This window comes from Falco punctatus (genome assembly GCF_963210335.1).
Source record: "Falco punctatus genome assembly, chromosome: Z".
In the NCBI taxonomy this organism is placed as follows: Eukaryota; Metazoa; Chordata; class Aves; order Falconiformes; family Falconidae; genus Falco; species Falco punctatus.
In genome coordinates this window covers 63,267,714-63,294,647 of record NC_137586.1, presented here as the reverse complement: position 1 = coordinate 63,294,647, position 26,934 = coordinate 63,267,714, and the positions used below count along the sequence as shown (strand labels likewise).

The 26,934-nt window shown below is 40.4% G+C and overlaps 1 protein-coding gene across 1 annotated transcript; it reads left to right on the top strand.

The window, feature by feature from the left end:
• The first annotated feature begins 168 nt into the window (after nucleotides 1-168).
• Nucleotides 169-23,050, top strand: FEM1C (fem-1 homolog C). The gene is made up of 3 exons (XM_080372654.1): nucleotides 169-3,367; nucleotides 3,970-4,699; nucleotides 16,868-23,050. Exons 2-3 carry the CDS (start codon nucleotides 4,156-4,158, stop codon nucleotides 18,175-18,177), a joined length of 1,854 nt encoding a protein of 617 aa, XP_080228780.1. The 5' UTR covers nucleotides 169-3,367; nucleotides 3,970-4,155; the 3' UTR covers nucleotides 18,178-23,050.
• The last annotated feature ends 3,884 nt before the right edge of the window (nucleotides 23,051-26,934 follow it).

Below are 26,934 nucleotides of genomic sequence, written 5' to 3'. Positions count from 1 at the left end.
AGTGAGAGGGCTGGGGGGGCACGGGGAGCTGGGAGGGGACACAGCCGGGACAGCTGGCCCGAACTACCCAAAGGGATATTCCACACCATGGGGCGTCATGCTGAGTATATAAACTGGGGGAAGAAGGAGGAAGGGGGGGACATGTGGCATTATGGTGTTTGTCTTCCCGAGTAACCATCACACAGGATGGAACCCGGCTTCCCTGGGGATGGCTGAGCACCTGCCTGCCCGTGGGAAGCGGTGAATGAATTCCCTATTTTGCTTTGCTTGCGTGCACAGCTTTTGCTTTACCTATTAAATTGTTCTTATCTCAACCCTTAAGTTTTACATTCCTTTCTGATTCCCCTCCCCATCCCTCCGGGTGGGGGGAGTGAGCGAGCTGCTGCATGGGACTTGGTTGCCAGCCAGGTTTAAATCATGAAGGGCTGAAACTAAATAATACAGCACTTTACAACCGGATCTTTTGCTGAAAACAGAATTTGCCTCCTAAAATATTATCAATGGTAGTCCTGAAAACCTTCCCACTGTTTCAGACGTAGCACTCTATCAAGCATGGTTGGGTGACCTGCGTGTTTTTCCTTATGGTATCACCATTTATACACAAAATGAACATTTCTTCAATCTGGAACTAGGGCTGTGGATGCAGCAGTAAACCACTGCTCTGTGAGATGCAGTGCCACAGAGGCATGACCCAGACACAGAGGGGAGGACTGCTGCGCACCAGACCACAGGTGTCTGCAAGGTAGGTAGCACCTCAGTCCTTCATGTATGTGACAAGTACCTTCTGCTGAATAGCTGTGAGGACAAGAATACACTGAGGTGAGAACTAAATCATGGCAACAAATGTTATTATTCCACTTAATACTGTTCTCTATTCACAGCTTTCAAAAACAGAGTTTATTTGGGGAACAAAACAGCAAAACCAATCAAGCATCAAGGCTAACTGGTCTTTTCAATAGCATGGGCTGCAACCGGGGCACCACAAAAAATCCCAGTCTGACAACACCACCCTTGTTCCCCACAGGCATGGGGCTACAAGAAAGGGGGAGGGAAGTCAGATGAAATTGCCCCTGGCACTGTGTCCCGTGCCAGACTGACTGGCTACAAATGGTTGAAATTGAAACCTTAAAGTAATGAGTTATCTCTTCTTTTTCACAGTGGTTTAGGTACACTGGGTCAAAATATTTGCTGCTTACTGCTGGGAAGCAGGGCTTAGGTCCATTGTGGAAGTCAGAAAATAACTGCAGTGGGGAAGTGCTGGCTGGGGCTGTGCCTGGACCCATGGCTCTTTGTGCCCCTGTGGAGCCAGGTACTGCTGAGCAAGTGCTGCCTTCGTGGGCCAGCATGGAAGTGAGACACGTCCAACAGCAGGCAGGATGCAGCCACATTGCCAGACCTCCCTAAGTCCACTTGTGTACTGAAAGTGACCTTTATAAAGTATAAATACAATTAAATAACTGTTGAAGGCATATCTGTATTGAGGTATGAAAGAGAAGGCTGGCACTTACAGAAGTCTAACTCCCGTAGAATTTTCTGTAAGCTTATTCCTCTGCTTAATTCATTTATGCCTACACCTAGTGACTCTTAAGATAGATTTCTGAAATGTCAAAGCATATCTGCCACAGGGGACAAAGGTTTTTGTTTAAAGAAGAACCCCAGCGGTCTGGCAGGCTGTCCCCAAACTCCCCATCAGTGCAGCTCACAGCTCCGTGCCAGGGCTCATTGTCTGCCATGGCCCAGGCAGGAGGTCTCTGCAGAAGCCGTTCCCATTCCCCGCTGGCCTGCCTGCCCACCTTTCCTCCCGTGGGCCCTGCCCCAGGACCTTGGCCTGATTCAGAGCCAGGAGGGTGTGGGGACATGCAGATTTGACATCTGTAGAAGCACTGCTCCATCCACCACTTTACAAGCGACCATGAAGCCCTGCAGTTTGCACATCCACCAGTGCTGCTTGCACTGTGTACCGCCCGCCCGGAAGACTCCAGGGACTGAAGGGGAAAGGTCTGTCAGGTCACCACCTCCGTGTTCCCTCCAGCACAGAACTGTTCCCTACAGTACCTTGTTCATATGTGATATGACCTGCACAGCCCAGACACAAATGATTCTATCAACAAGGCCCCACGACTTCAGAATGATTTTTCTGGCTTGACAACAGCCTCCCTACCAGGATATTATTTTTGATGCTAAGCATGGGCTTTCCTTCATTTTCTTCCCAATTGCTGTTGACTAAAGCTTGTAAAACTCTTCACATAATTCTCCACTTCCCTCACGTATCTTGAAAAACTACTCTTCTTAACCCAACTTACTTCTAATTTAGCATTTACACATAGTTACATCTTTTAATCTCTCTCCATAAATTAACCACCAGATCCTAAATAATTTTGATTGCTCTTCTCTGTATCCCTGTCATTTTTATCTTTCTGGCTCTGAGATCTGCAGACAAACCAGTCAGCAGCCTTTGTACTGCCTTGCTGGCACAGGGACAAAGGGGCAAACAGCAGCCCAGGCTGTGATATATTGCTTCTGTACATAAAATTTCAAATGGAGCTGCTTTGTGTTTTTTCTTTTTTTTCCCTTTCGCCCCCCTTTTTTTTCTTTTCTTTTTTTTTTTTTTTCCATTTTTTTGCGAGTATGGAGGAGAGGCTGCTAGACTGTATTGCAAATTGATGCCCAAATTACTGCCCTTTAACGCCCATGGGTCTTCTCCAAGTTTGTTTCCGCGTGTGGCATCCATCCCTCCTTTCTGTGGCTGGCAGATAACATACTTGATTGGGACAGAAGTTACATTCCCTTGCTCAGGTGCAGCTTTTGCAAGATCTTTTCCCCTTTTCATTATTATAGGAATAAAACAAATGTTACGTGCTAAGTCCATAGCAAGCCACGGCAACGTTGCAAATTTTATGCCAGACAGCGACGCTGCCCAGAGCCCGAGCATCCCCTGCGCTGCAAACAGCAGACATTTCACTCAAAATTTATTACTTCATGAGGCATACGTATATGGCATCTTTTGGCCCGCGGGGCTGAGCTGCCCCCCGGCGTGGGGCAGAGCCCGGTCAGCTCCGACGCCCCCAGCAAGCCCCGGCCCCGCCGTCGGGGTGCGGCGCGTGGGGCGCCCTGGCGCGCCCCCTAGCGGCCGCCCGCCGTGCTGTCCGCTGCCCTTGAGCGGCGGCGTAGTCCCGCCCCCAGCCCCGCTGCCAGTGGCTGGCGGCCCTGCACGCCCTTTTCTGATTGGTCCCGGCCGCTCCTAGGCGGCTGCGCCTCGCCGCGCTGCAGGCGCCGGGCCGGTGTTGGACGGAGCTCGGCGCGTAGCGGCCGGTGTTCCCCTGTGAGGCTGGATGCGGCGATAGGGGGCCGACAGCGCCCCGGGAAGGTAACCCGCAGACCGGAGGCCCTCTCTGGCCGGCTTCGGGCGGGCGCGGTGGCCGAGGCGGGCCGTGAGGGAGCCGGGAGCGGGTTTGGGGCCCTGAGGGGAGGGAGGGTGGGGGAGGGGGCTCGCTTTGAAGCGGGCCGGCGGCCCTCAGGGCGGGCTGAGGGTGGTCGTGAGGGAAGGGGCAGGCTCGGGCTGCCCTTGCCTCCTGAGACCCGGCCAAAGCCTGGCGGCCGGGGCGTGCGTCGCTCTCCCTGGCTGGCGTTGCCCCGCGGGGTGCGTGTCTGCGGGGCTCCGGCGGGGGAGCGGAGGGCGCGTTCCTTCGGCTGCGCCTCAGAACAGGTCGGGATACGGCTCGTCACGCTGTAAGGGCGAAGAGGGTTTTTCCGCAGCTGCTGCGGATAATACGCTGCTAGGATCAGCCCCCTCCCCTCCAGCAGCTTTCCTGAGGGGGCACCGCGCGGCCCGGGAGGTCCCAAGGACGGCAGCTGGACGTTGCCGCAACACTGCAGCGAGTTGTTGGGGTGTCGCTGTAGAAAAATACAACTGCGGTTACTTGTTCGAGAAGTAGGAGGTGAAAAAATCCAGAATTATTTCTCTTGCAGATCTGTAACAAGCACAGCTGGTGCTTTCTCAGGACCCTGTTCAGAGTCTTCATGTTGTCCCATCTAGATGAAACTGATCTGAGAAGAAGCTGGGGACATTCTGTTTGGGCTGTGTGTTTCCAGTAAGCTTTTGTCTGTGAAAAAGGCAGGCGTGTATCCTTCAAGAAGCAGAGAGGTACAGACTAAATGGATCTAAAGACAGCAGTGTTCAATGCAGCTCGTGCTGGCAAGCTGCAGCTCCTTTTGAAGTTACTGGCAAGCAAAACAAGAGAAGAGGTAGCCCTACTGATGTCAGAGAAAACCAATGGTGCCACACCACTTCTGATGGCAGCCCGTTATGGTCACCTTGACATGGTTGAATACTTGTTGGACCATTGCTCTGCGTCAATAGAAGTTGGTGGTTCGGTGAATTTTGATGGTGAGACCATTGAGGGGGCTCCGCCGTTATGGGCAGCATCAGCAGCTGGCCACTTGAAGGTGGTTCAGTGTCTCTTAGATCATGGTGCATCTGTCAACAATACAACTCTGACAAATTCAACACCGCTTAGAGCTGCCTGTTTTGATGGTCATCTGGAAATAGTGAAGTACCTTGTGGAGCACAAAGCAGACCTGGAAGTATCAAACCGTCATGGGCATACATGCTTGATGATCTCATGTTACAAAGGCCACAAAGACATTGCTCAGTATTTACTTGAAAAAGGAGCTGATGTCAACAGAAAAAGTGTTAAAGGTAAGTTTAATTTTTTTACTTTCCTTGTAAATACGAGTAAAGTTACTCATTTACCTTTACGAGGCTGACATCCAAAAATAATATTCTAGTCTTTTAAAGTGGATGAGAAAAAAAAAAAAGGTGTATAGCTATGTTTTTACTGTGTTTTTTCTCCCAATGTGTTCCTTTGTTAATGTGGGTTGTATAATTTCATTCTAAATTGATAAATTTTAATCTTAAGCCCCTAATTCTTAAAAAGACTCAGTCATATGAAGTGTCATATTTAAGAATGTGAAAAAATACACTTGGTAAGAACTCTTCCTTGTAGTAGGCTGGTGTAGCAACATACTCAAATACATATGAGCATATATTCTTGTTTTTCACACAGTTTCTAAACAAACCAAATACACTGTACATAAAACTTGTGTCAATGCTAGTACAAGGAAAGATGTATAGAGGAGAAAAATTTTCTACGTTGGAAATAAATAACCACTTTGCTTTTTACTCTCCTCTCCCTCTGAATTGTTGAATGATTTTGGAACTTTTTTCAGTGTTAGTAAACAAAAACATATATTAGGAATAAAGAAATGAAGTTACAGGTGACTGTGATATCAACAGAAGAACTGCACAGATCACAAACGTCATCTCTTTGCTCCTGTTTACAATTACCCTGGCGTTATCATTCAAAGTGAAGATTGTTGGTTTTGCTATGACTGTAATTATGTGGACCTTTTTCTTAACAACAGGTTTTTTTATTACATCTTAAACTTGTATGTGGGTGTGATATTTACCTGAAAAGCATGCCAATTATTGTAGGTTAGGGTTAATTTGTAGTTTAGTGAGCCAGGATTGGTTTTCAGCATCTTATTTTATATATTTTTATATATACACACATATAAAAATATTACTGATCTGCTAATAAACTTTTTGTAGCCTAATACTTCCATTGCCTGTTTCAGGCCAATCACATTTGTAACAGTGTACTTACCTTGCAATTATTTCTGTTACCAGTATCATACAATAATCTAGATACAAAGTATACTTTAAATGCCAGATATGAGAGTAATCTTTGGAGAAGCTGTTTAGTTAAATATGCCTTTTTTCAGCAAATCATGCAGATATGTGGGTTTAATGTAAAGAAAGCTAAACCACAGATTTGTCATAGAGGTGGGCAGAGCAAAATAAATCTTCCTTTGTAACGATTTAAGGTTGCTTGTGAATCATCATGGACTTGTGATAAGATAAAAATGTCATTTTTCTAGACAGGGTTCTTGGAATAACAAGCTAAATATAAAGTGTGTATTGCTCCTTAGTTTTAAACCTATCCCTTTATGTGATTGGTATGAACAGTGCAGTGCTGTTAATTCTGTGATGTAACAGGGAAAAAGATACATCTCAGCTTCCCACACTGCCTGCATCCCCACGCCCTCAAGTTTGTGTTGGTGGAGTAGGGTTTACTGGTCCTTAGTGTTCAGTTTACTAGTGCATTAGTATTGTTTGTCTTTGTTTAAATGGCTGACTGGCAGCCATACACTCCTGCGGATTTTCTCAGTATTCTGTTTCTCTCTTACCTTAATTCCTTCCTCTCTCTGCTTGCTTTACTTTGTGTGACTCACAACTAGGCACATGAGCAAAGGTTTGTATGGTATAACTGATCCTTACTTAAACTGAATGTAAAAAAATGTTGGATTGCATAAGTTTTAGCTCATTACAACTCAATTTTTGCTTTGATCTGCTATGTTTACAAACATATGTGTACATAATAGGCATCTATTGGTCAAGTATGTGGAATACATTTTTGTGTGTGGAAATCCCCTCTGATATGACACAAGCATACTTTTTATTTTTGACGTCTTAAAGCAGCCTGATCTCCGAACAGAGAAAGAAAGTACTATAAACCCTGAAAGCGAAAGCTGTGGAAAGGCAGAACTGAACAAAACTGATAGCCCTAAGTATTGCAACAGTATGGGTATTGCAGTGGCTGAGGCTCAATAACTAACCTTCTCAGCTTTGTTTTGCAAGAATGCTTAGCACCTATTAATTTCAAAATTAGTATTTCCAAAAGGATTTATTTTACGTTGTCATGTTCCACTTGAAAGTCTCTGTGTATTACTTTCAGTTTCTGCTCCTCCCTGCTGTGTACTAAACAGTTGACAATGTGTCTACACTTGTAGTAAGGAGATACAGAGTACCTGTGTGCTGTGCTCTGGGGTAGTAGAAGTTGTTGCTATCCTTACGTCTGAATTCTTTTCAGACAGGCACCTTCCTGGGCCATGTATGCAGAAGCCTATCTGTGGAAAAATTAAAAGCTTTAGCTACTGTAAATGTTGCTGCATTTAAAGTTACAACTCTCCTTATAAGAACAAAACTATGTAACTTCAGTAGCAATGCTGTTGCGGGAGATTACTATAGATTCTTTCCCAGATTTTATCCTTAAAACCAGGGTGAGGGCAGAATTACTTGAATTATTCCTTGTGGTTTTCTACTGGATTTTCATATTGCAAGGTAGAACTTAATTGTTTTAAAACCCAGGAAAATCTAGAGCTGGGAAAGATATGAAAAATTTTAAAATATTGACAGTTCCAGGGGAAAATCCAAATATTTTGAGATGAGAAAATAGGTAAGTTCACAGGCATCTAAACGTCTGGGTGACAATGGAGGCAGAGTATAAAAGAGCAAGTGAAAACACGTGGTGAAATCCTGCTTCTGAAATACAAGCAGAATCCTGCAACTGTGTTTTGGACTATGGAAATTCAGAATGCAGAGGTTCTTGCAAGACGGTTGTGAAAGTACAAAAGTACAGCTGGGAAACGATTCAGATGTTAAAGACTTCAGAGTCTGAGTCAGATTAGGTGCTACGTCGAGGTAAGTGTAGTTCTGGCATTGTCTTGCTGGAGAGGGTGACAAAGAAGTAGTGTTTGGTGCTATACTGTGAAAGATGGCCAATGGTTCTGAATTTAAAGTACAAGCCTTTAGTTGTCTTTGTTTCTACTGTTTTGCTGATCTGAACCTCCACAGTTTCCCGAAACTTTTATGAAGCTCGTAGGGAACAGATATGTAAACCAAGGATATTTTTTTTAAAGAATGTTTTAGGTTATGACCAGTGTTAGTGAGGGGAAAAACTGATGCCTGAGGTAAGAAGGGTGAGTTTTTTTCTCTCAGAATTGTGGAAAACAGCAAAGATCTCTGTAGAGTTTTGTCTTTTCTGTTTTTTCTTTTTTTCTTTAAGAAAGGCAAAAAGCAGCCAAAGCAATACTTGCAAAGTGAGTTAATGGACCACTGTCTTCCTAATTCAGAGGCTTCTCCAGTATGTTACTCGTAGTTTAAAAAAGTTGCGGATTAAAAATAACAACACTTATTAACTTTCACTGGTATAAGTCTTGAATGGCAAGTTGGGGTATTTTTTTTGTTTTGGGTTTTTTTGAATGCTCCCCGCCGCCGCCCCCCCCCCCCCCCCTTTAAACTTAAAGTCCTTAAAGGGTTTTATACTGCTTTTAAAAGGGGGAGCAGTGTGGATAATGCTAGAGTAGCAGAAGCCTGAGCTTTTTCAGGAAGAGGTAGAACCCTAGAACTAAGTCTGAAGTGAAGCACAGACCTACCCTTATGCTGGGTGAGGAGGATTTCTGTGTGTCAGCTGAATGCAGTTTTCTGTTCTGCTGCATTGCAAAGCCTGCCAGTGATCTGTTAGAGTGCTCCTTCATCACATTCAGAACAGACTGCTGGATTCTTGAATACGGGTTTTCACTGGTGTGTTTCTGTGCACAGTCTTGGTTTGGCTGCTGTGTGTAGGGAGGGAAGCGCTTCATGTAATTCAAGTGGCAGCAGTCTCTGGGGCCTTCAAATTAGAGATCTGGGCTCTCTTGGGGATATACCTGGGCTGTGTTTGTTGGATTTTATATTTGAAAGAAAATATTTCATATAATTGCTCCAATAAAATGATCTGCATGCAAAATAATTTTAAAGGGATCTTATACATCTGTTCTAACTCCAGACAGGACACTTGTATCTTGCATTTTGAAAATTCATAATGCGTACTTTGTTAATTTGTGTTACACTTTATCTTCCTCCACCAGCCTTGCTGCAATAATGGAGATTCATTCCCTGCCTTTCTGCAATTAGTGAGTTAAATTATAGGTTAAGTACACAGGTGCTGATAGCCAGGGTGGTCTGAACATAATGATACAGGGAATAAGGACTGTTTTCAAACGTATCTACTTGAAAGGCAGATACTTTTTCTGAACATGACTTGTAAGTATTTCCATTGCTCAGCTGCTTGGTATGTGGTCCTTTTCCCTTCAAGGTGATATTTGTGGTCTTCACTAACTCTGTTCCTCTTCTGTAGTTAGCAGATTCATCTGGTAGCCAAAAGACTAATTTTTCTCCTCCTGAGTATTAGAAAATTTCCTAAGAACTGTTAGGTGTTCAAGATCTGCACAGTGATGTCTGGTTGCAAGCCCTGATTCTTTGTTGTTTATGATCCTCCATAGTACTGTGGCAGTTGGAGGGACTTAGGTATTTTGAAAATGCAAATGAAAACTGTGATTGAATGTTTTATTGTTCTTAAATTCCACTGGCACAGTACTGATTAGAATACCTTTGTAAAATAATGTGGAGGACCAGGCTTGTTGAATTCGCTTCCTCATTTTGGAAACTATAGAGGCATACAGGCCTCAGTCTCTATTGGTACTGTATCAAAGTTATACGTACAGTAATACTATATCAAGGACTCATGCTATTTCAGTATTGTTATTTATCCAGGTACTGGAAAGTGTAACACTCAAACCTGCTGGTAAGGGCCGGGGCGGCGAGGGCGAATCTTTTGCAGAATTGGCAGACTCAGAAGCAGGGGGATTAGAGAGATTCACACTCTTTGCTGTATGTGGTTTACTATATGTTAAAAATCATTAATTTTCTCTTGCAGTAAACATTAAGGAGTCTGACAGGTTTGTTCTCTTCTGAGGTTGTTTGTCTTGTCTGCTTGCCAAGATTCATTTAGAGGGGGAGGGGTATAAAAAACAAAAATGGAAAGCTCCTCTTTTTTTCCTTCCCACTGCCCCTGCTCTTGCCCCCCTCTCCCCATGCGTTCCCCTCTTTCCTCTCTGTTGTTCTCTGTTTATAAACCCTTACTCCAAAAGTATTCTGCGTATTTTCTTTTGGGGGGTGTGGTGTGTGTGTCTCCTTTTTTCGGTTGGTGTTACATGGGCAGTGCACTGCATTTTGTAGATACTTTGTGTATGATGCTATGTGGAAACAACTTCCATAGGAATGCCTGCATAGAATAAGGAAGATACAGTTTAAAGGAATAAATTCTTGAATTTCAGTTAAAAGGGAGCTTATATTGAAATTAAATTATTAACAGCATGCTTCATATTGGTAATTGATAATGCAAGTTTTTGTGAAGTACTTTGAGCAAAAGAGTGATTATTTCTTTATAGTATATGGAAGCTAGACTAAGTTGTTGCGATTATCAGCTCTTTGCAATTTTTACTTGATTTCTTCTTAAAGGGAAGACATACCTTTAGGTTTGTTTTTTTTTGTTATGCATATGAAATAGGGATGTGTAACATTTTTCTTGTGTACTTTCCATGTTTGTATATATGTAGCTATATCTTCTTTTTTTTAAAAAAAAAAAAAGTAAAACCGGGAAGAATTAATTACTTACTGCTCTGTTAGGAAAAAAAAAAGTAAATGCTACCTGAACAAATTCACTTTATAAAAATGATTGATTTAATTTATAAGGCTGCAAAAATATTGTCATGGTTAACTCTGGCTAGCGACTGAGCCTCGTGCAGCTGCTTGCCTCCCCCTACAGTGGGATGGGGGAGAGGACCAGAAGAGTAAAATTGAGAAAACTTAAGGGTTGAGATAAAGGCAGTTTAATAAGTAATGCCAAAGCCGTGCACGCAAGCAAAGCAAAACGGGGAATTAATTCGCCGCTTCCCACGGGCAGGCAGGTGCTCAGCCATCCCCAGGGAAGCCGGGCTCCATCACACAGAATGGTTACTTGGGAAGACAAATGCCATCACTCTGGAAGGCCCCCCCTTCCTCCTTCTTCCCCCAGTTTATATACTCAGCATGACGCCCCATGGTGTGGAATATCCCTTTGGGTAGTTCGGGCCAGCTGTCCCGGCTGTGTCCCCTCCCAGCTCCCCGTGCCCCCCCAGCCCTCTCGCTGGCCGGGCCTGAGACCCTGAGAAGTCCCTGACTGAGTATAGACACCACCCGGGCACAGCCAAACCCACCCGTGTGCTGTCAGCATTGCTCGCACAGCACAGCCACAGCACAGCTGCACCCGCTGCGGAGAAGGAAGTTAACTGCACCCCAGCTGGAACCAGGATAAATATATACATGGGGTTACTTTTGCATACAAGTCAGTAATTTAAATTAGTGTTTTTTCTCTTTCTTTTTCTACTACCCAGAAATTTGATCAAGCATTTTGAAAGTGTTAGGAAGTGGATGTACTTAATTGGTTGCAATTCAAATCGCTTTCTGTGTCATTGCTTCATTTTCTTTCATACCCATGTCACAGTCTATTTTAGTAATTATTTGCTTTTGACATAGGAAATCATGGCCTCATTATGAATTTGAATGCCTGACCCCCACTCTGATAAGCTTTTAGAAGAATTAGTTCTGTGATACATGAAGTGTTTGCGTAGTGTTCATGCCATTTTAAAGAAGGACTGTAACAAACGAATAAAACATGACGCTCCTGCATCAACTGAACATACCTTTATCTTTAATTCATTTTTGCAAGTTTTGGAAGGACTGGAGGTGGAATTATTCCATTTCTTTGTTGCTGCTTTTAATTAAAGGAAGTTATTAGGTAACATGAATAGTAAAGTTTTATACAGATGGAACCTATTTTTAAGTAGTACTAGCAGTATGGTGTAGTGGTACCTATTTTCTAACAAAGAAGTACTGTAACTACCAAAACACTCCCAGTCCAATTTTGTTTCTGTGCAAGAGCTTTTCATGTTGTAATATTAGCTATCTTCTATATATGATTGAATTACTGCAGATCATTTTAAAATTGAAAATACATTAAGAAAATTAAATGAAACCTATTTTGAAATAATAATACACACCTTTAAAAAAATATTTGAATTTGACCAACATCTTCCTATGTGTGCCCTGGAAAACTGCTTATCAAGGAGAATGACTTTCAAATTTTACATTTCTAGCCTTTTCCCTTTTTAATATAGTAGTAGATACAATGTTTGTTTTTGTTACAAAAATATGATTAACTACTAAATTGTGTTCAGCCACTGTTTATTCCTGTCACTATAGACAATACAGTGTTTTTCAATTGGATGAATTAATTCACAGAATAATGATTGATTTGCTATACTTCCTTGAACTGTTCAATTCATGGCTAGTATATGGAACGTAGTCTTTGAATTAGGTATAATGGCCACTAGCATGTTTTCTTTCAAGTTCTTCCTCAAATTTTAAGACTTGATACTTGCTAGATATAGATGGATGGTAATCTTGTTATTTCTTAAGGCTGGGGTTTATGTTTTCTAAGTTGGCAGCTCTCAACTGTCTTCCCCTGCCCACTTTTCTGGAAACTTGGGCTTTTTTACAATGTATCATTTCCACTGCTGTACCTGTACCATCCAGTCAAACTTAAATAAGGTGCAGCCACTAAAAAATAGCGGTGCTGGCCTTCTTTTATTAGTTTGTACGTGGCTTAAAATAATTATAGTTATTTTAACTCCAAGGGTTACTACAATGTAAATAGCTAAAAAATGCTACTTTTGATATGCTTAAACAGCTGTTACTCACAGCTTATGTCAGTAATTGTAATAAGAATAAAAAAAGTGTTGATTTTTTTTTTAAATCAAGGACATCCAGTTGGACAGAGTAGTGAAATTCCTTGATGCTTTGAGTGTATTTCCACATGTTCTGCATAGCTGCGTTGTAAATTAACGACATACAGATTGTTGAATTGGACCTGAAGTTACCCAGGCAATGGCCAAGTTTAATTTCTGTGGATTTTTCCAGTATTAATGTGTCATAGCATGTATGCCTGGCAATTGATAAAAGAGTGTCAAGAGCAGCATTATATGGCAATGGATCTACGGTGTGTAATATGAATAGCTGCCATTGATTGTATTGTTAAAACCAGCAAGATGTATACTAATAGTTGTGGAGCAATATTAAGAACAGTGGTGTTATTAGTACCTTTTCACTTATCTTTAAGATGCTTTTATGTTACAAGTTTTTAAATATCTTAAAAAAATATTAATTTGAAGGTAGAAAACAGGTGCCAGTTCCAATGTTTCAGAGCTCTGTTGAGAGAAGTGGTGTATGGACTTGAATGCACCCTGAAACGGCTGTGTTAATTGGTGGCTCAGCCAACACCCCGATGCATCTGGTTTTGTCTTTATCACTGAGTGTGGAAGTGCAGGTGGTGTGAGGAACCTGCCAGTCTTTAGTTCTGAATTGAATGCTGTAGCTGCGTTTTAACTAGGCTTTCTCCAGCATAATAAGCATTCTTACAGTATATGTGTGCTGGTGAGTTTGTGTATTTGTCTGCGTTTGACATCTTCCCATTTTAGGAGTTTAAGGGTCTCACACCCCTCAATACTGAAGTATCAACAGTGTTCTGGTCTGCAGTGTGGTAAGGACAAGAGGGGATTACAGCTGGTAAACTATGCATGTCAAATTTGCCTGACTTAACCCACCTAAATTTGGTTGAATCTCCGTTTATGTGCTTGGAGATTTTGTTGCTCATGCTAAAGACTGTAGTGTGGCCAGACCTATAACTGACTTAACGCTCTCTATGAGTGATAAAAATTGCCTAAGGTATCAAAGATTGAAAATCACTTGTCATTGTAAGAAATGGGTTTAGCTTTGTGAATCTTAATCTAACAGACAATTTCAAGTGCCGCTTTGTGTTGGAGTGTCCTCTTCAGCTTATTTGTTAGGAAATGATAATAAAATCACTGGCCACTATTCCAAAATGTTTCAGGGAAAGAATATTTTCCAAGTTAAGTTCACTGTTTGTTCATGAAACAATCTGATATTTTCTGTGGGGTTTTGGTTTTTTTTAATGTTTGGAACTTGCACTCAAAATACTGGCTGGGGGGACAGAATATGTTCGTAGCTCTGCTATAATTGCAAAATCATGTTAAACTTGAGTCATAAGCTTTTGAAAATAACTTTTTACGCATCTTTTATATGAATTTGATTAGTGTGTCAGCTAAGTCTTAGTATCTGCTGAGTCTGGATTGAGACTCAGTCTGTCCTGAATAACTGCCATTCCTCTTTAGCGCTGTTCTTGTGGTTGCTGGAATTGAAAGCAACAAAGAGGCCTTGAAATGTGCTGTGAGCTCTTCAGTTTGAGAGAACAAACAAGTTTGAGGAAGAAGCAGCAGACCAATTTACATGTAAAGTTTTGAGAAGTGAAAGATACGAAGAGAAACAGCTAACAGAGGCTGTTTGGGATACTAGTGGGGAACCTAAGGCAAAATACCCAGTGTCCATTAGAAAATTTTCATCCAAACAGACCTTGAGTCTCTATACCACTACTTCTGCATACCAAAACTTGCAAAAGCATTGGATGAACATTTTCTTGGCTTGATGGCTTGTCAACAGAAGATAAAAGCAAGCTACTGCATGATAATCTGCTAATTCAAAACACCGAATAGAGGTCTACGTTGTAGATCTGAGGTGTCTGGTTTTGCTGGCAACAAGTGGGTATTGAATTTAGAGGACAGTCATTATGGCTTGACCAGATATTTCTGAATGTTACTTTTGTGTTTTTTCTTCAACTTTAACCTCTTACTGTGTCTTGTTAGAAGGAAGATGTGTGATATGAAGTCACAAATGTAAAAGCTAGATGATATGAAAATTATTTGTAGGGAACTACATTAAGGTCTTATAATTGAGATGAAAATGGAAAAAAATTTCTATTTCTGAACTGCATTTAATAAGTATGAATCTTTTTCCTTATAGACGTGTGCATATGATAAATTCAAAAGCAAAACATTCAAAGTTAGTACATGTGTATATATATATTTAAGACAGGGTAAACAACGCATTCTCAACAGAAAGAATATAATAGCAGAAAGACTTTACCTCCATTTTAGTTTTAATTTGTTTCTATACAGTGTTCAGCTTTTAAGACAGATCTTGGTCATGCTTTTGGGTTGAGTTTGATTAGCTAAGTACTGTAGTATAAAGAGTGAATTGCATTTTCTAGAGATCAGAGCCTGGAAAAAAATCGGAGTGTGTGAATATAAATAGAAACTGTTTAGATCAGTAAATTATATAAATACACGCTTAACCCAAATATGAGCTGAAGGTTTCAAGACTACTGCTGTCTCCTTACCCACTGTAGTTCTGTTAAAAACTAGTAATACAACAGCAAAGCACACTGTTAATTGCTGTCTTGTTGGCAATAAGAAAAAAGCCTAAAAAATTGCAAATTAGAGAAGTTTTCTGAAACTTCTCAAATTCTAGAAACCAAATCTGATGACTATGACTGGGCAGAGAACACTTAGAAAAGGAGGTCTCATTTGTGAATGTGGAAACTCGCTGAAGTGCAACAGAAGCTGATGATCTCATGGGCAGTTAGTTGGAATTTGCAGCTCTAAAGATGTAAGAAATCTCAGAGCCAGAATTTTTACATGAGCATTCTGTTAGTTTACATATTCATTTAGTGGGAGGCTGAAAAGTTACTATACTTGAATCTGTAGTATGTATAATATAAAGAACAAGGTAGTTATAAACTGTGTCATTTTAAAAGCAGTCAACAACATAAGCGACTATGTTGGGAGGCAACCAGAAGCATTTGTCTCCTTCTCCAGAGAAGTACTTATGTTTGAAGTTAAGCAAAATTTTCACCTAGTTGAAACCTAATAGTTAAATATTTAGCTGTTGTGTCCAGTGCTTGCTGTCTAATTTTTTGTGAATAGGGTTTTCAAACAGGTGGCACTAGTGCTTACTAGAAATTTCCTTACATGGTGTTAGAACTAGAATGCCTTTAAATAAAAGACTGTGAATTCTCACACTAATGAGAAATAATGTGAATGTGAATGATAAGACACTTAAGATAGATGGCTGTGTGTTGTTTGTCGGAAGTTACGTTTTTCTTCTTGGCTTTGGGAGTCCTAACTGGAGGAGCAGAGGGATTACTGAGCAACTTCAGGATAAAGACCTAAGAAAACATTAAGATATCCACCTTCCTCAGAATATACTGGCAGTCTCAAAAGGCCCCAGCTGAGATGAAGGGCCTGTTGTGATGATTTTATTTTCCATTGTGTTGGAAATAACTGTGTTCCACAGTTAATTGCTTCAAAACATATATGTCACCTGTTTGGCACATGGAGAGAGGAAGAGATATAGTGTAGAGGCAAACAAAGCCAATGTTGAGTTGGCCCAGCTTTAATGTTCGTACAGGTCTCATTACTTTTTAGTCGCTGGCGGAGATTGAGAGAAAGGGAAATTTGACAAGGGAAGAAGGAAAAAGTGAAACAACTTGGAGATAGCAAGCTTAAGTTTCTGTTTGCTACTTGAAAGCAAATAGAAAATCCCTTACAGAATAGAGTAGTTCTGTTGGAAGGTACCTACAATGATCATCTAGTCGAACTGTCTGATCGCTTTACAGCTGACCAGAAATTAAAGCATGTTATCCAGGGCATTGTCCAAATGACTCTTAAACACTGACAGGCTTGGGGGCATCAACCACCTCTCTAGGAAGCCGGGTCTGGAGTTTGACCGCCCTCTTAGTAAAGAAATGCTTCCTAATGTCCAGTCTAAACCTCCCCTGGCACAGCTCCACAAGTAGTTCCCTGTTTAGCCAGGCTGGTCTTCTGCTGTTTGCTTGACTTTTAACATAATGGAATTGCCTGCTCCTGCACTTCTATGTAGTGGAGAATTCAATTTTAATTCTGATCTTTTTTAATAATGAGACAAAAAGGGTCCTTTAAACCTGTTTAATTCCTTCAGGCAATAATAGCGAGCAGTTTTGTTTGTATAACTGCCTGGCAGCCTTGATATTCAATCAGATCTTTAATGTTTTACTTGGCCTTTCATAGTCTCTAGATGTCAAAACAGCTATTTTTTTAACTATTAATGTTTAGCTTTTTAAAAAAGTATTTTGAACTGATTTTTCTTAACTATTAGTGGGGTTTGGACTACAGTTCAACTATGATTCGCATAATGGTGTTTCTTCTTTTGCAGGAAACACTGCGTTACATGACTGTGCGGAATCTGGAAGTTTGGAGATCATGAAGATGCTTCTCAAGTACTGTGCTAAAATGGAAAAGGACGGTTATGGAATGACTCCCCTTATGTCAGCTAGTGTGACAGGCCACACAAATATTGTGGACTTTCTGACACAGCATGTACAAACCAGTAAGGCTGAACGCATAAATGCTCTGGAGCTTCTAGGAGCAACGTTCGTGGACAAGAAGAGAGATCTGCTTGGCGCCTTGAAGTACTGGAAGCGAGCTATGGAAATGAGATACAGTGATAGGACTAATATCCTGAGCAAACCTGTGCCACAAACGCTAATTATGGCATACGATTATGCTAAAGAGGTAAACAGCTCACAAGAGCTAGAAAATCTCATTGCAGACCCTGATGAAATGAGAATGCAAGCACTATTAATTAGAGAACGTATTCTTGGCCCTTCTCACCCAGATACATCCTATTATATTAGATACAGAGGTGCTGTCTATGCAGACTCTGGAAACTTCAAGCGTTGCATCAATTTATGGAAATATGCTTTGGACATGCAGCAGAACAATCTTGATCCACTGAGCCCTATGACAGCCAGCAGTTTACTGTCATTTGCTGAACTTTTCTCCTTCATGCTACAAGATAGGGCAAAAGGCCTGCTAGGCACTACTGTCACATTTGATGATCTCATGGGTATACTGTGCAAAAGTGTGCTTGAAATAGAACGGGCCATGAAACAAACGCAGTGTCCCCCTGATCCGATACAGCTGAACAAAGCCCTTTCCATCATTTTGCATTTAATTTGCTTGTTGGAGAAAGTACCTTGCAGCTCAGAACAGGAGCATTTTAAGAAACAGACTATTTACAAGTTTCTTAAGCTTCAGCCCAGAGGGAAGAATAACTTCAGTCCACTTCACCTTGCTGTTGATAATAACACTACATGTGTGGGTCGCTACCCAGTTTGTAAATTCCCCTCTCTACAAGTTACTGCTATCCTGGTAGAATGTGGTGCTGATGTGAATGTCAGAGACTCAGATAACAACAGTCCGTTACACATTGCTGCGCTGAACAACCATCCAGACATCATGAATCTTCTTATCAAGTCAGGTTCACACTTTGATGCCACAAACTTGCATAAACAAACTGCTAGTGATTTGCTGGATGAGAAGGAAATAGCAAAAAATTTAATCCAGCCCATAAATCATACTACATTGCAGTGTCTTGCTGCTCGTGTAATAGTGAATCATAATATATACTATGCAGGGCACATCCCTGAGAAACTAGAGAACTTTGTTTTGCTCCATAGGTGATAGTATGGAGTCCCAGAGTACTGATTTTGAAACACGACTTGGTGAAGATATTTTCCTTGAGCACTGTTGTGATACACCAGCGTTCCCTTAGCTTGCTCCATCGTGCTGTCATTGGCTAAAGTATTGTTAGCATCAGATCTGCAGAGTTGGTTACCCAGTATTTAATATGAACATGCCATATAATATATTTTGTGGATTATTTAGATATGTAATGCCACATCTAGACTCTTTAAAATTGTCTGCCAAAGGCTTGTCTATTCTGGTTTTACTTGCCTGTTGGGTGTTTGGAACTGGGTTGAATATCTTCCACTGATGTCTTTTTGCTATAACTGTTATGTGGATTTTATACAGTTGAAGGGTCATCTTCTTTTGGTTTTGCTTGAGCATTTCTACTCTTCCTGTATTCTTTTTCTATGGACTCATTGCTAAATTGTACAAGTTGTATGGACTTGTTAACATTTGCAACTACCATAAGTGCTTTTATCTTCTCTATAGTGCATAGAGAAACATGACTGTTGTGTGTGAGCATATTTCTATGCAGCACTTGGCCAATTTCAACTTAAATGCCAATTTTGTTTTGCAGTTTGTTTGGAGCTCTCTTGAGAATGCTGTCTTCATAGCATGATTAATTTTGGAGTTTACTTACCAGCTCTCCAGACTTGGGTTTGACTTTTTTGATTGCTGTAACTGAGGTTGCTTTCCTTTTGATCTTTGGAAACTTGTGCTAAATTTGGGAGAAGAAAAATCTTGCTTTTTCTCATTGTAGTCCACTTAAAGTTTAAATCTGAAAATTGTTTTACTGCATTGTGCAGTTAGGGAAGAGTCCTCATTGTGTATGACTGACACCTTCCCCTTTGCACTGATGTCTTGTTTGTGCTGGTTATGTGACTAGATGTGAAGTTTGCTCAGAGTTTAACCTTGAACTTAATGATACACTTTAAAGAGAAATAAGTCAAATGTATGCTGTAGTTTAAAATTTACAAATCAACTTTAGCTGCAAAAGAAAATAAAGCATGTCGATGGCATGATGCTTATCAGTCCAGATCTAGACATCATCTAATATAGTAAGTGGCTGTTTGCCAGGATATTGGAAGTTCTCTAGCAGTGTCCTTTTTTCTTCATTTTATGTATCTTTTTAAATACTTGCATGGACTTTATATCTCTACTATGCCGTCAGCTGTACTTAACAAGAAAGCAGAAGTTCTGTTGTGTATGTAGCTCCTAATTAAAGTACCTATTTTTATAATATTTGCACAACAGCTTAGCTTTTACAACAGAAAGGGCTCTTTTGAATTGATAAGAAATCTAAACAATGTTAAATCTGAGTGTGAATCAGGTATTTAATATAATTCAGCACTTTACTGTTGATTAATAGTAGAATTTATTGTGGCACATTAGACCTGCAAATGTCTTAAATTTAAATTAGTTTCTGTTGGATAGGCAAGTTTGCTTGCAGGTTTAGTTGTCAAGCCTATTGAATGTCGGTGGGCTTGATATTTTATTTCAGTGGTGGGCAGTTAAGTGTGCCTGTGGGGTTCTTGCTCCAGAAATTCAACAAGTTGATTTAGGCCTTTGGCAGTGATAGACATATTTAGAAGCCAAATTGATTAAAGGTAGTCTTTTTTAATATTTTTATTAAGTTGATGTCAGAATTATTTTGTTGTTTGTAAATTACATTGAGGAAGAATGTGTCTTAGGAGCATATAAGAATAGTTCTTCCTTGCTTTTGGGCTTTTGGTATTCCTGTTAGTGTACAGCATGGTGCCTACCAGCTTAGCCATTACTGGGGAAAAATATGGGGATGCTTTTAAACAAAGATCTGTTGAAAGCAGTGCTGTTTGTGTATTGCCACTTTCAGAGTCTGTATTTTGAAGCAACCTTCATCTGTTTGTCCCATGCCATGTCTACACTGTATGAAATTATGAGAATCATAGAATCTCATAGGCTGAAAAAGACCTTTAAGATCATAGAGTCCAACCGTTAACCTAGCACTGCCAAGTCCACCACTGAACTATGTCCCTAAGTGCAATACCTCCAGGGATGGTGACTCAACCATGTCCCTCAGCAGCCTGTTGGAGTGCTTGACAACCCTTTCAGTGAAGAAATTTGTTATGATATGCGATCTAAACCTCCCCTGGCATGACTTGAGGCCATTTCCTCTTGTCCTAGCACTTCTTATGTAGGAGAAGAGACTGACACCCATGTTGCTACAGCCTCCTTTCAGGTAGTTGTAGGGTGTGATAAGGTCTCCCCTCAGCCTTCTCTCCAGGCTAAATAACCCCACTTCCCTCAGCCGCTCCTCATCAGACTTGTGCTCCAGACCCTTCACCAGCCCCACTACCCTTCTCTGGACACGCTCCAGCACCTCAAAGTCTTTCTTGTAGCAAGGGGCTCAAACCTGAACACAGTACTCCAGGTGTGGCCTTACCAGTGCAGAGTACAGGGGTATGATCACTGCCGTAGTCCTGGCTGCACCGTTTCTGCCTGGTACAAGCCAGGGTGCTAGCTGCTCTCACAAATACATAGGAGTAAATTTCTATTAAATTGGCTGAATTTCTCTGATTTGTAATGATTAAAACACATGATACCCAAGTTGTCATTTGTGTGAACATCTAGGTTGATTTTTGATTTTTTTTATTTTTTAATAATTTTCTACTATTCTGTAAGTAGGGATAATCAACAAATCACTAGAAATGATCCACATTACTCTTCAAGTCATTAAACTAATTCTTTTTCTATAGGTCACAGAGAAAGGGGTTTTTAGAGTTTGAGTTTTATACTCTGGAATCTCTGCTCTTTAGTGGTTTTAAGTTTCTGTCTTTCTAACTGTCAAAACCCAAAATGTTTAAAATTAGTTGGATATTATTAATCTGCAAAAATTGTTAATTGTTAGCAAATTTTTAAATGGAAAACATTCCCAGAAGAGGAAACGTATCACTATTAAGTATATGTAAACGTAGTGAAAATTGCTACAAGGCAGGCTTATTCTGTTAGCCGCTCTTTAAAAACAAACTAATTTAATAGGATGCACTGATTTATTGTATGTAGTTCTGTCTAAATATCAACCAATGTGCATCAGTCCTAAAGACTGTCACCTCTGTGCAGAATTTAATTTTTCATGGTGATAAGGCTATCTGCTGAACTGTTGCCTTGCTGGATACTTGGGCTCAGGTGTCCAGGCAGATGAGTTCATGCATTTAATATCACTTCCATTTAGCCCTGTGTGTTTACATTACTCTGCTTAATTTCTCTTAATTTAAAACAATTCGGTAGAGAGCCTGTGCTGGGTACTGTGTTAGGCGTAAGTTGGATTTGTTGATTGGAAGAGAGGGTTGGGGCAGCAGTTCTTGAGATGCATGTGCCACTAAGGCCAGTGCAGTTGGGTGATAAGTTTTGCCCCCTCAGCCCCTGATTGAAATCAGTTTTGTCTCCACACCAATTTTGTCTTAACTTCAGTATAGATACCAAATTTCTGGACCAGAAATCTGTTCTGTTCTTACTGTGGTTACTCTTCAGAGGTGGGTATATGTTTTATTTTAGTGGAACATGGTGATGATACACGCAGTAGTGTTGCTAGCTGGACTCAGACTGTGGTAAGGATGAGGAACTAAAGAACATTCAAAACACATTTTATTTTTATATTTTTAATGCATTCTTTTTCTGTTCTTTTTTCTTCCTGTTTGGGCTTTTTTTTTCTGAGGGTATATACTGCTTCTGCTGCATGCTGATCAGAGCTACTGATGCAGAAGAATGCTACAGAAAAAAATTTATGCCCTAAGGGGATGAAACAGGCTTTAAAATTGATTAAACAGTTCATAGGTATTGCTCTCTAGAGACAAAGACACTGATACTTCCTCACTTGTTGAGACCTCTGAAGCTGTATTTTTGGGGATAAATACTTAAAGCAGTTTTTCTGCTATTCATCTTGCATTTCAACTTAAATACTTCAACCAGGAAGATGAAAGGTATTCTCATTAAAAAAAAAAAAAAAGCTTTTCTTACCAAATTCTAAAATTTTATTCCTATTTTTGTATAGCTTATGCTTGTAACAAGATTCCAGCTGTTTGTGGTGTCTCTGTTCTGTTTAAGTGCCGTGTGAAGACATTTTCTGAAATGCAAGGCAACAGTGTGGTTAGTTTACCTTATACACATTACAACAGTCCCTGGATGAGAAGTTATTTAGTGTATTTCCGAAGTCCCCAAAGAGCTCTGTTTTAATGATTGTTTTGCAACTGGTTAAAATTAACCTCTTCCATTTGTACAAAACACTACCTTAAAAAAGGAATAGAGTGCTATAGCAAAATCCTTACAGGAGGGTTTATGAAAAGATAAAAACCTTATGAGGAAAAAAATGTATCTCTCCTCGGTTTGTATCAACTGCAAGGTGACAAAGGCAGGATGACTGCTCTTGAAATAGCTTCTTGCTTTGAAATAGAGTGGGATGCCTGTTATACTTTAAAATGTTGACAAATGTAAGTAGGCTAAACACTAATTTCTATCTTCTGTGAGTACAGTGAAGTCAACTGGCATTTAATGTTTCAAAGTAATTTTGGGGAAATTGATAGGAGATATACTAAACTGCTCATATCTCTTGGCTTTAAGTGTGAAAGTAACTGTTCAGCCCTCAGTGAGGGCAGAATGAAAAGCTATTGTTAGTTTGATTTTAACTAATGTGTTTGTGTTCCATTCTGTCACAAATAATTCCTATGCAGGGCTAGCTCCATGTATGGAAATATTGCAGTTTCTTTTTTACGTGACGTGATTTAGCTTTAACAGTAATGTAAAAAAGGAAAAATAAGCATATTTCTCTGCTTTTACTCTCTCTCTCTAGGCTCCAGATGCAGATTACATTAAAAATATGTTTTGGAGAACACCTGTCTGAGTCTATGTATCTGTTTCCTTTAGGGTTACTGCAATACTCATTGGTAAGCCGCTCTTTCTTTGAGTTTAAATAGTTAAATGTGAATGCTGCAGCTTTAGATTTCAGTCTTCATATCATTAAGGATCCTTTACCTGAAACAAAAATGTCATGTTTTATCCTCTTTCTTTCTATGAAATGGTGGTCCAAACAAGCCTTTAAATTCCGGTAGTGGGTAATAGTAAAGAAAAGGCTTGAACTGGATAATACAGGAGACATTTTCCCAGTTTCTAGAAAATGCAGTTAGTCATGCTATTAACTCTGTGAAGACGTTGTGGTCTTAGTTTATAGCATAAAAGTAGTTAGAAAGACCTCGTAAGAAGTAAGGAAGTTGCACAAATTAATTTTCTCCTATAAACTTTTGAAGTCTCTTCCCTATTGCATGGATAGTTAGAACAGAGGAATAGAACATTCCAGGGGTGAGAGAAGTATGAGAAGATCCTCATTAAAGGCAGCTAAAGAATGGAAGACTTTGAATAACATTGACATTGTAATTTCAAAGGATCTTTATAGTTAGGCACAGTAGTCACAATCCTATACTTAAAAGGTAGCATATGCTTCAGAGAGCTGAAATTTTAGATGTAGGCCTAATCGGTTACAAACAGCATCTGGTTCTAGATGAGGAAAACTGATCCAGAGCTTTCACAATAAGATAATTTTCACACAGATGGCTTTAATGAATTGAATATAGAGTCTCTTAATTAGGAAAAGGAAGAACTGAAAAGGATCCTCTACATCATTATCCATCCCTCTGCAAGTTGCAGATGATGAAAGATGTTTTCGTCTGGAAGTGTCTGCTGGTTACCTAAGCTGTATACCCATGCAACAATACTTCTTGGTGGTAGCAAATGCTGGTTGTCAAGCGAAGACCAAAACTCACCATACAAAGTAGTGCAGGAAGAGGGCAAAAGAGGCCAAGTGTATGGTATGTACGGCAAAGGCAGTGTGTTGGTTTGTTTCCCACATAATATTCAGAGGGCATATGTATACCATCTGCAGTGAAAAGCAGAAAGTCCTTCCCCCTCCCACCAAATCAAAGCCTTATCTTGCAGTTGATCTCCAGCATTCTGAAAAACTGAGAATAAACTTTCTCCTCTGTAACTCAGAAGTTACAGACAATGATGTTGAATTATGCCCAAAGGTGGAAAAATAATTGCTTTCTGATCCCTACAAGTGCCTGTCAGAAGCCAGTGGGTGTGAGGCTATGATGTAAATGACAATCATGTCTCCCATCGTGTTGTAAAATGCAGGTTCCAATCTGAAGTTCGAAGGGTTGCTTCTATCACATCTCCTGAAGATTTGTTAAGTGATAAGTTCCTTGCCAAATTTCTCTTCAGAAGACTATTTGGAACGCTAGCCCTTCAATAATAAGGAACTTAATTCCCGTTTGATACTTATTTTTTCATAGTTTTGTATGTTTGGATCTTTTCATAGTTTTGTATGTTTGGATCTTTTCGTAGTTTTGTATGTTTGGATCTTTTCGTAGTTTCAGCACTTGTTTGTCCGTTAGACAGTTACCCTCTTGCAGCCCTCATGTGGTTACGCTAAACCAACCAAACAAAGAAAGCCCCAAGAACTAAGGATGGGCAAAGAACAGAGTCAAGTAAGCTGACCTAATGGTTCAGTTCTTCCTTTTCCCCTCCCTTGCTTATGTTACCAAAAAAAAAAAAAAAAAAGGATTCATGGATTCACTAAACATTTTTTCCTGCTGAACCTGACATTTAACTTGCCAGTTCTTTCCTTGTTACAGTGGAACAGGTTTTTTTCACAGTAATCTTACAGTCAATCGTTTTTAGATACAATTGTATTGTCCTAATCTTAATTTTTGTAGATGCCACTTGCATCTAACACCTCATATTCCAGTTAGGATAATGCTGTGCAAAATGTTCAGTGGATGAGCCAGACTTGGTTTATTTATTATTTCTGTCCCATAGCTTCAGAATAGTAAACTTGCTTTTTCTCCCTTTGTTTCTTTTTTGCATCTGTGGCTACCAGGCTCACACTATACTTCTATTCGCTAGCCTGTGAGACAGGGTCCTCCTAAGCTATCTGTCCTCCTACCCTGTTTTTCTGGCTTTGCTGCTTGAAAGAAATACATCACCTTTTTTATCATGCTTTTTTTCCCCCTCAGGCACTAAGTGAGAATTCCAGGGAGCTGCAAAAAAACCCAACCCAAAACCAAACAAAAAACCCAAACAACCACACACACACACCAAAAAACCCAAACCAAAATACAGGGCCTACTGTAACATAACAATGTTCTCTGTGAGGGAGATGCCCAGTGAGTAGCCAAACGATGAGTACACACATCTTTCATTGCCACCTTGTGTTAACCTTAGAGCCAAACAGTGGATAGTGCTGTGACAAGGCTGGCCCGTGCAGTGGCACCCACTCCAGTGTTGTAGCTTAGATCAGGAGTGTGCTTTTGAAGTGAGTCTCCCAGCTGTCCTCACTTTACCTGTTTGGGTTCATGTCACAGAGTTGTCTTAGTCCCCGACGTGAATTTTGAATGGAAGTGGGCTGAAAGATGTGCTCCAAAAGCTCACCTAACAGGCTCTGACCACTAATGGGTGTTCAGTTCATGGGAGCAGACTGTAAGTTGTTCTGAAATAACCCCTCTTTCCTCTTCTGTTCCCTTCACCCTCCAAAGTGTCACAGACTTTTGATCCTTGGCACCAACTCCTCCATGCTACAGATCTGCTCCTTACTGATACCAGTGTAGCCATAGTTTTATGTTTCTCTTCCTATGTTAAATAGAAGTTGACGCATACGCTCTTGGATTTGGTTTTTTTTCGCTTGCTTTTAAGTGGTTACTGCCTATCCAATGTAACATCCCACAATCCATGTCATGCTTTGAGCTGGAAAATTAAAATGAGATAATGTATTTGATTGCTAAGGTGGATCTACCACATCATTAGCTGTTGGAAAATGAGTCAGCTGTGCTGTACGTGTCGATGATACTTCCTTCTGACAGCATGACTGACCTTAGTACAAAGTGCTGTTGATGTGGTGTAAAGTATTTGCTGTGTTATATAAATGCAGAGACTAAGTCATAGACTCAGTGACCTCTTGAAATGACCATAGGAAGTTTGTGCTGTAGCAAGGAATATGGTTCAGGTCATCTGGTTCCAGGGACTTTTAATCTTCTGACTCTTTGTTCCAGGTATGGTTTGACATTAGTAATTGCATACATGAAGAGTCTGCTCTAAAAAAAACAAACAAAAAAAACCCCACCAGGAACGTCTTAGGGAAATTAGGCTGAAGTCATTGCGCAGTCTTACAGTGTCTATCCCTCTTTTCCCTCAGTAATTTTTGAACATGTTGGGCCAGTTCAATACATTGAACAGAAATAGAGCAGCCTATGCATGTCTGTATCTTCCTTGAGAGCAGCAGACTGGGCAGAAGGTAGGCTCCCTACTAACAGTTTGGTACAGTGTGAGCTTTACTCTTACCAGACTTGAAAGAATCCACACAGAGATTAAAATACTTGGACTACGGAAAAGGCTTTGATCACAGCCTGGACCTCACTAGAGACCAGTAGATCCAGTCACTGGTCAGGACATTACATCATATATCATACAATTCCTTCACCTGCTTATCAAGGTGGTGGCATCTGACCAAAGGATTGTTCTGGTTTGTACAGTCTAATCTCCCTCATTACTTACTCAATGTCCTGAGTTGTAGTTAGCTGTAGTCACACAGACTGTAAATGAAAATTGACTACGCAGCACAAAATAAGACCATCTTTGCCTGTATACTGACTATTGCACTACCTTAAATTAATTTAGCATACATGCCAAAATTGTTTACAGTTAATTTTTTGAGAAGTTATGATTGCC

What these genes read in the sequence shown, in the direction of transcription:
- FEM1C (XM_080372654.1), top strand. Translation starts at nt 4,156, where the DNA reads ATGGATCTAAAGACAGCAGTGTTCAATGCAGCTCGTGCTGGCAAGCTG. An exon ending in CAACAGAAAAAGTGTTAAAG is followed by an intron (nt 4,700 to 16,867) that starts GTAAGTTTAATT and finishes CTTCTTTTGCAG; the next exon opens with GAAACACTGCGTTACATGAC.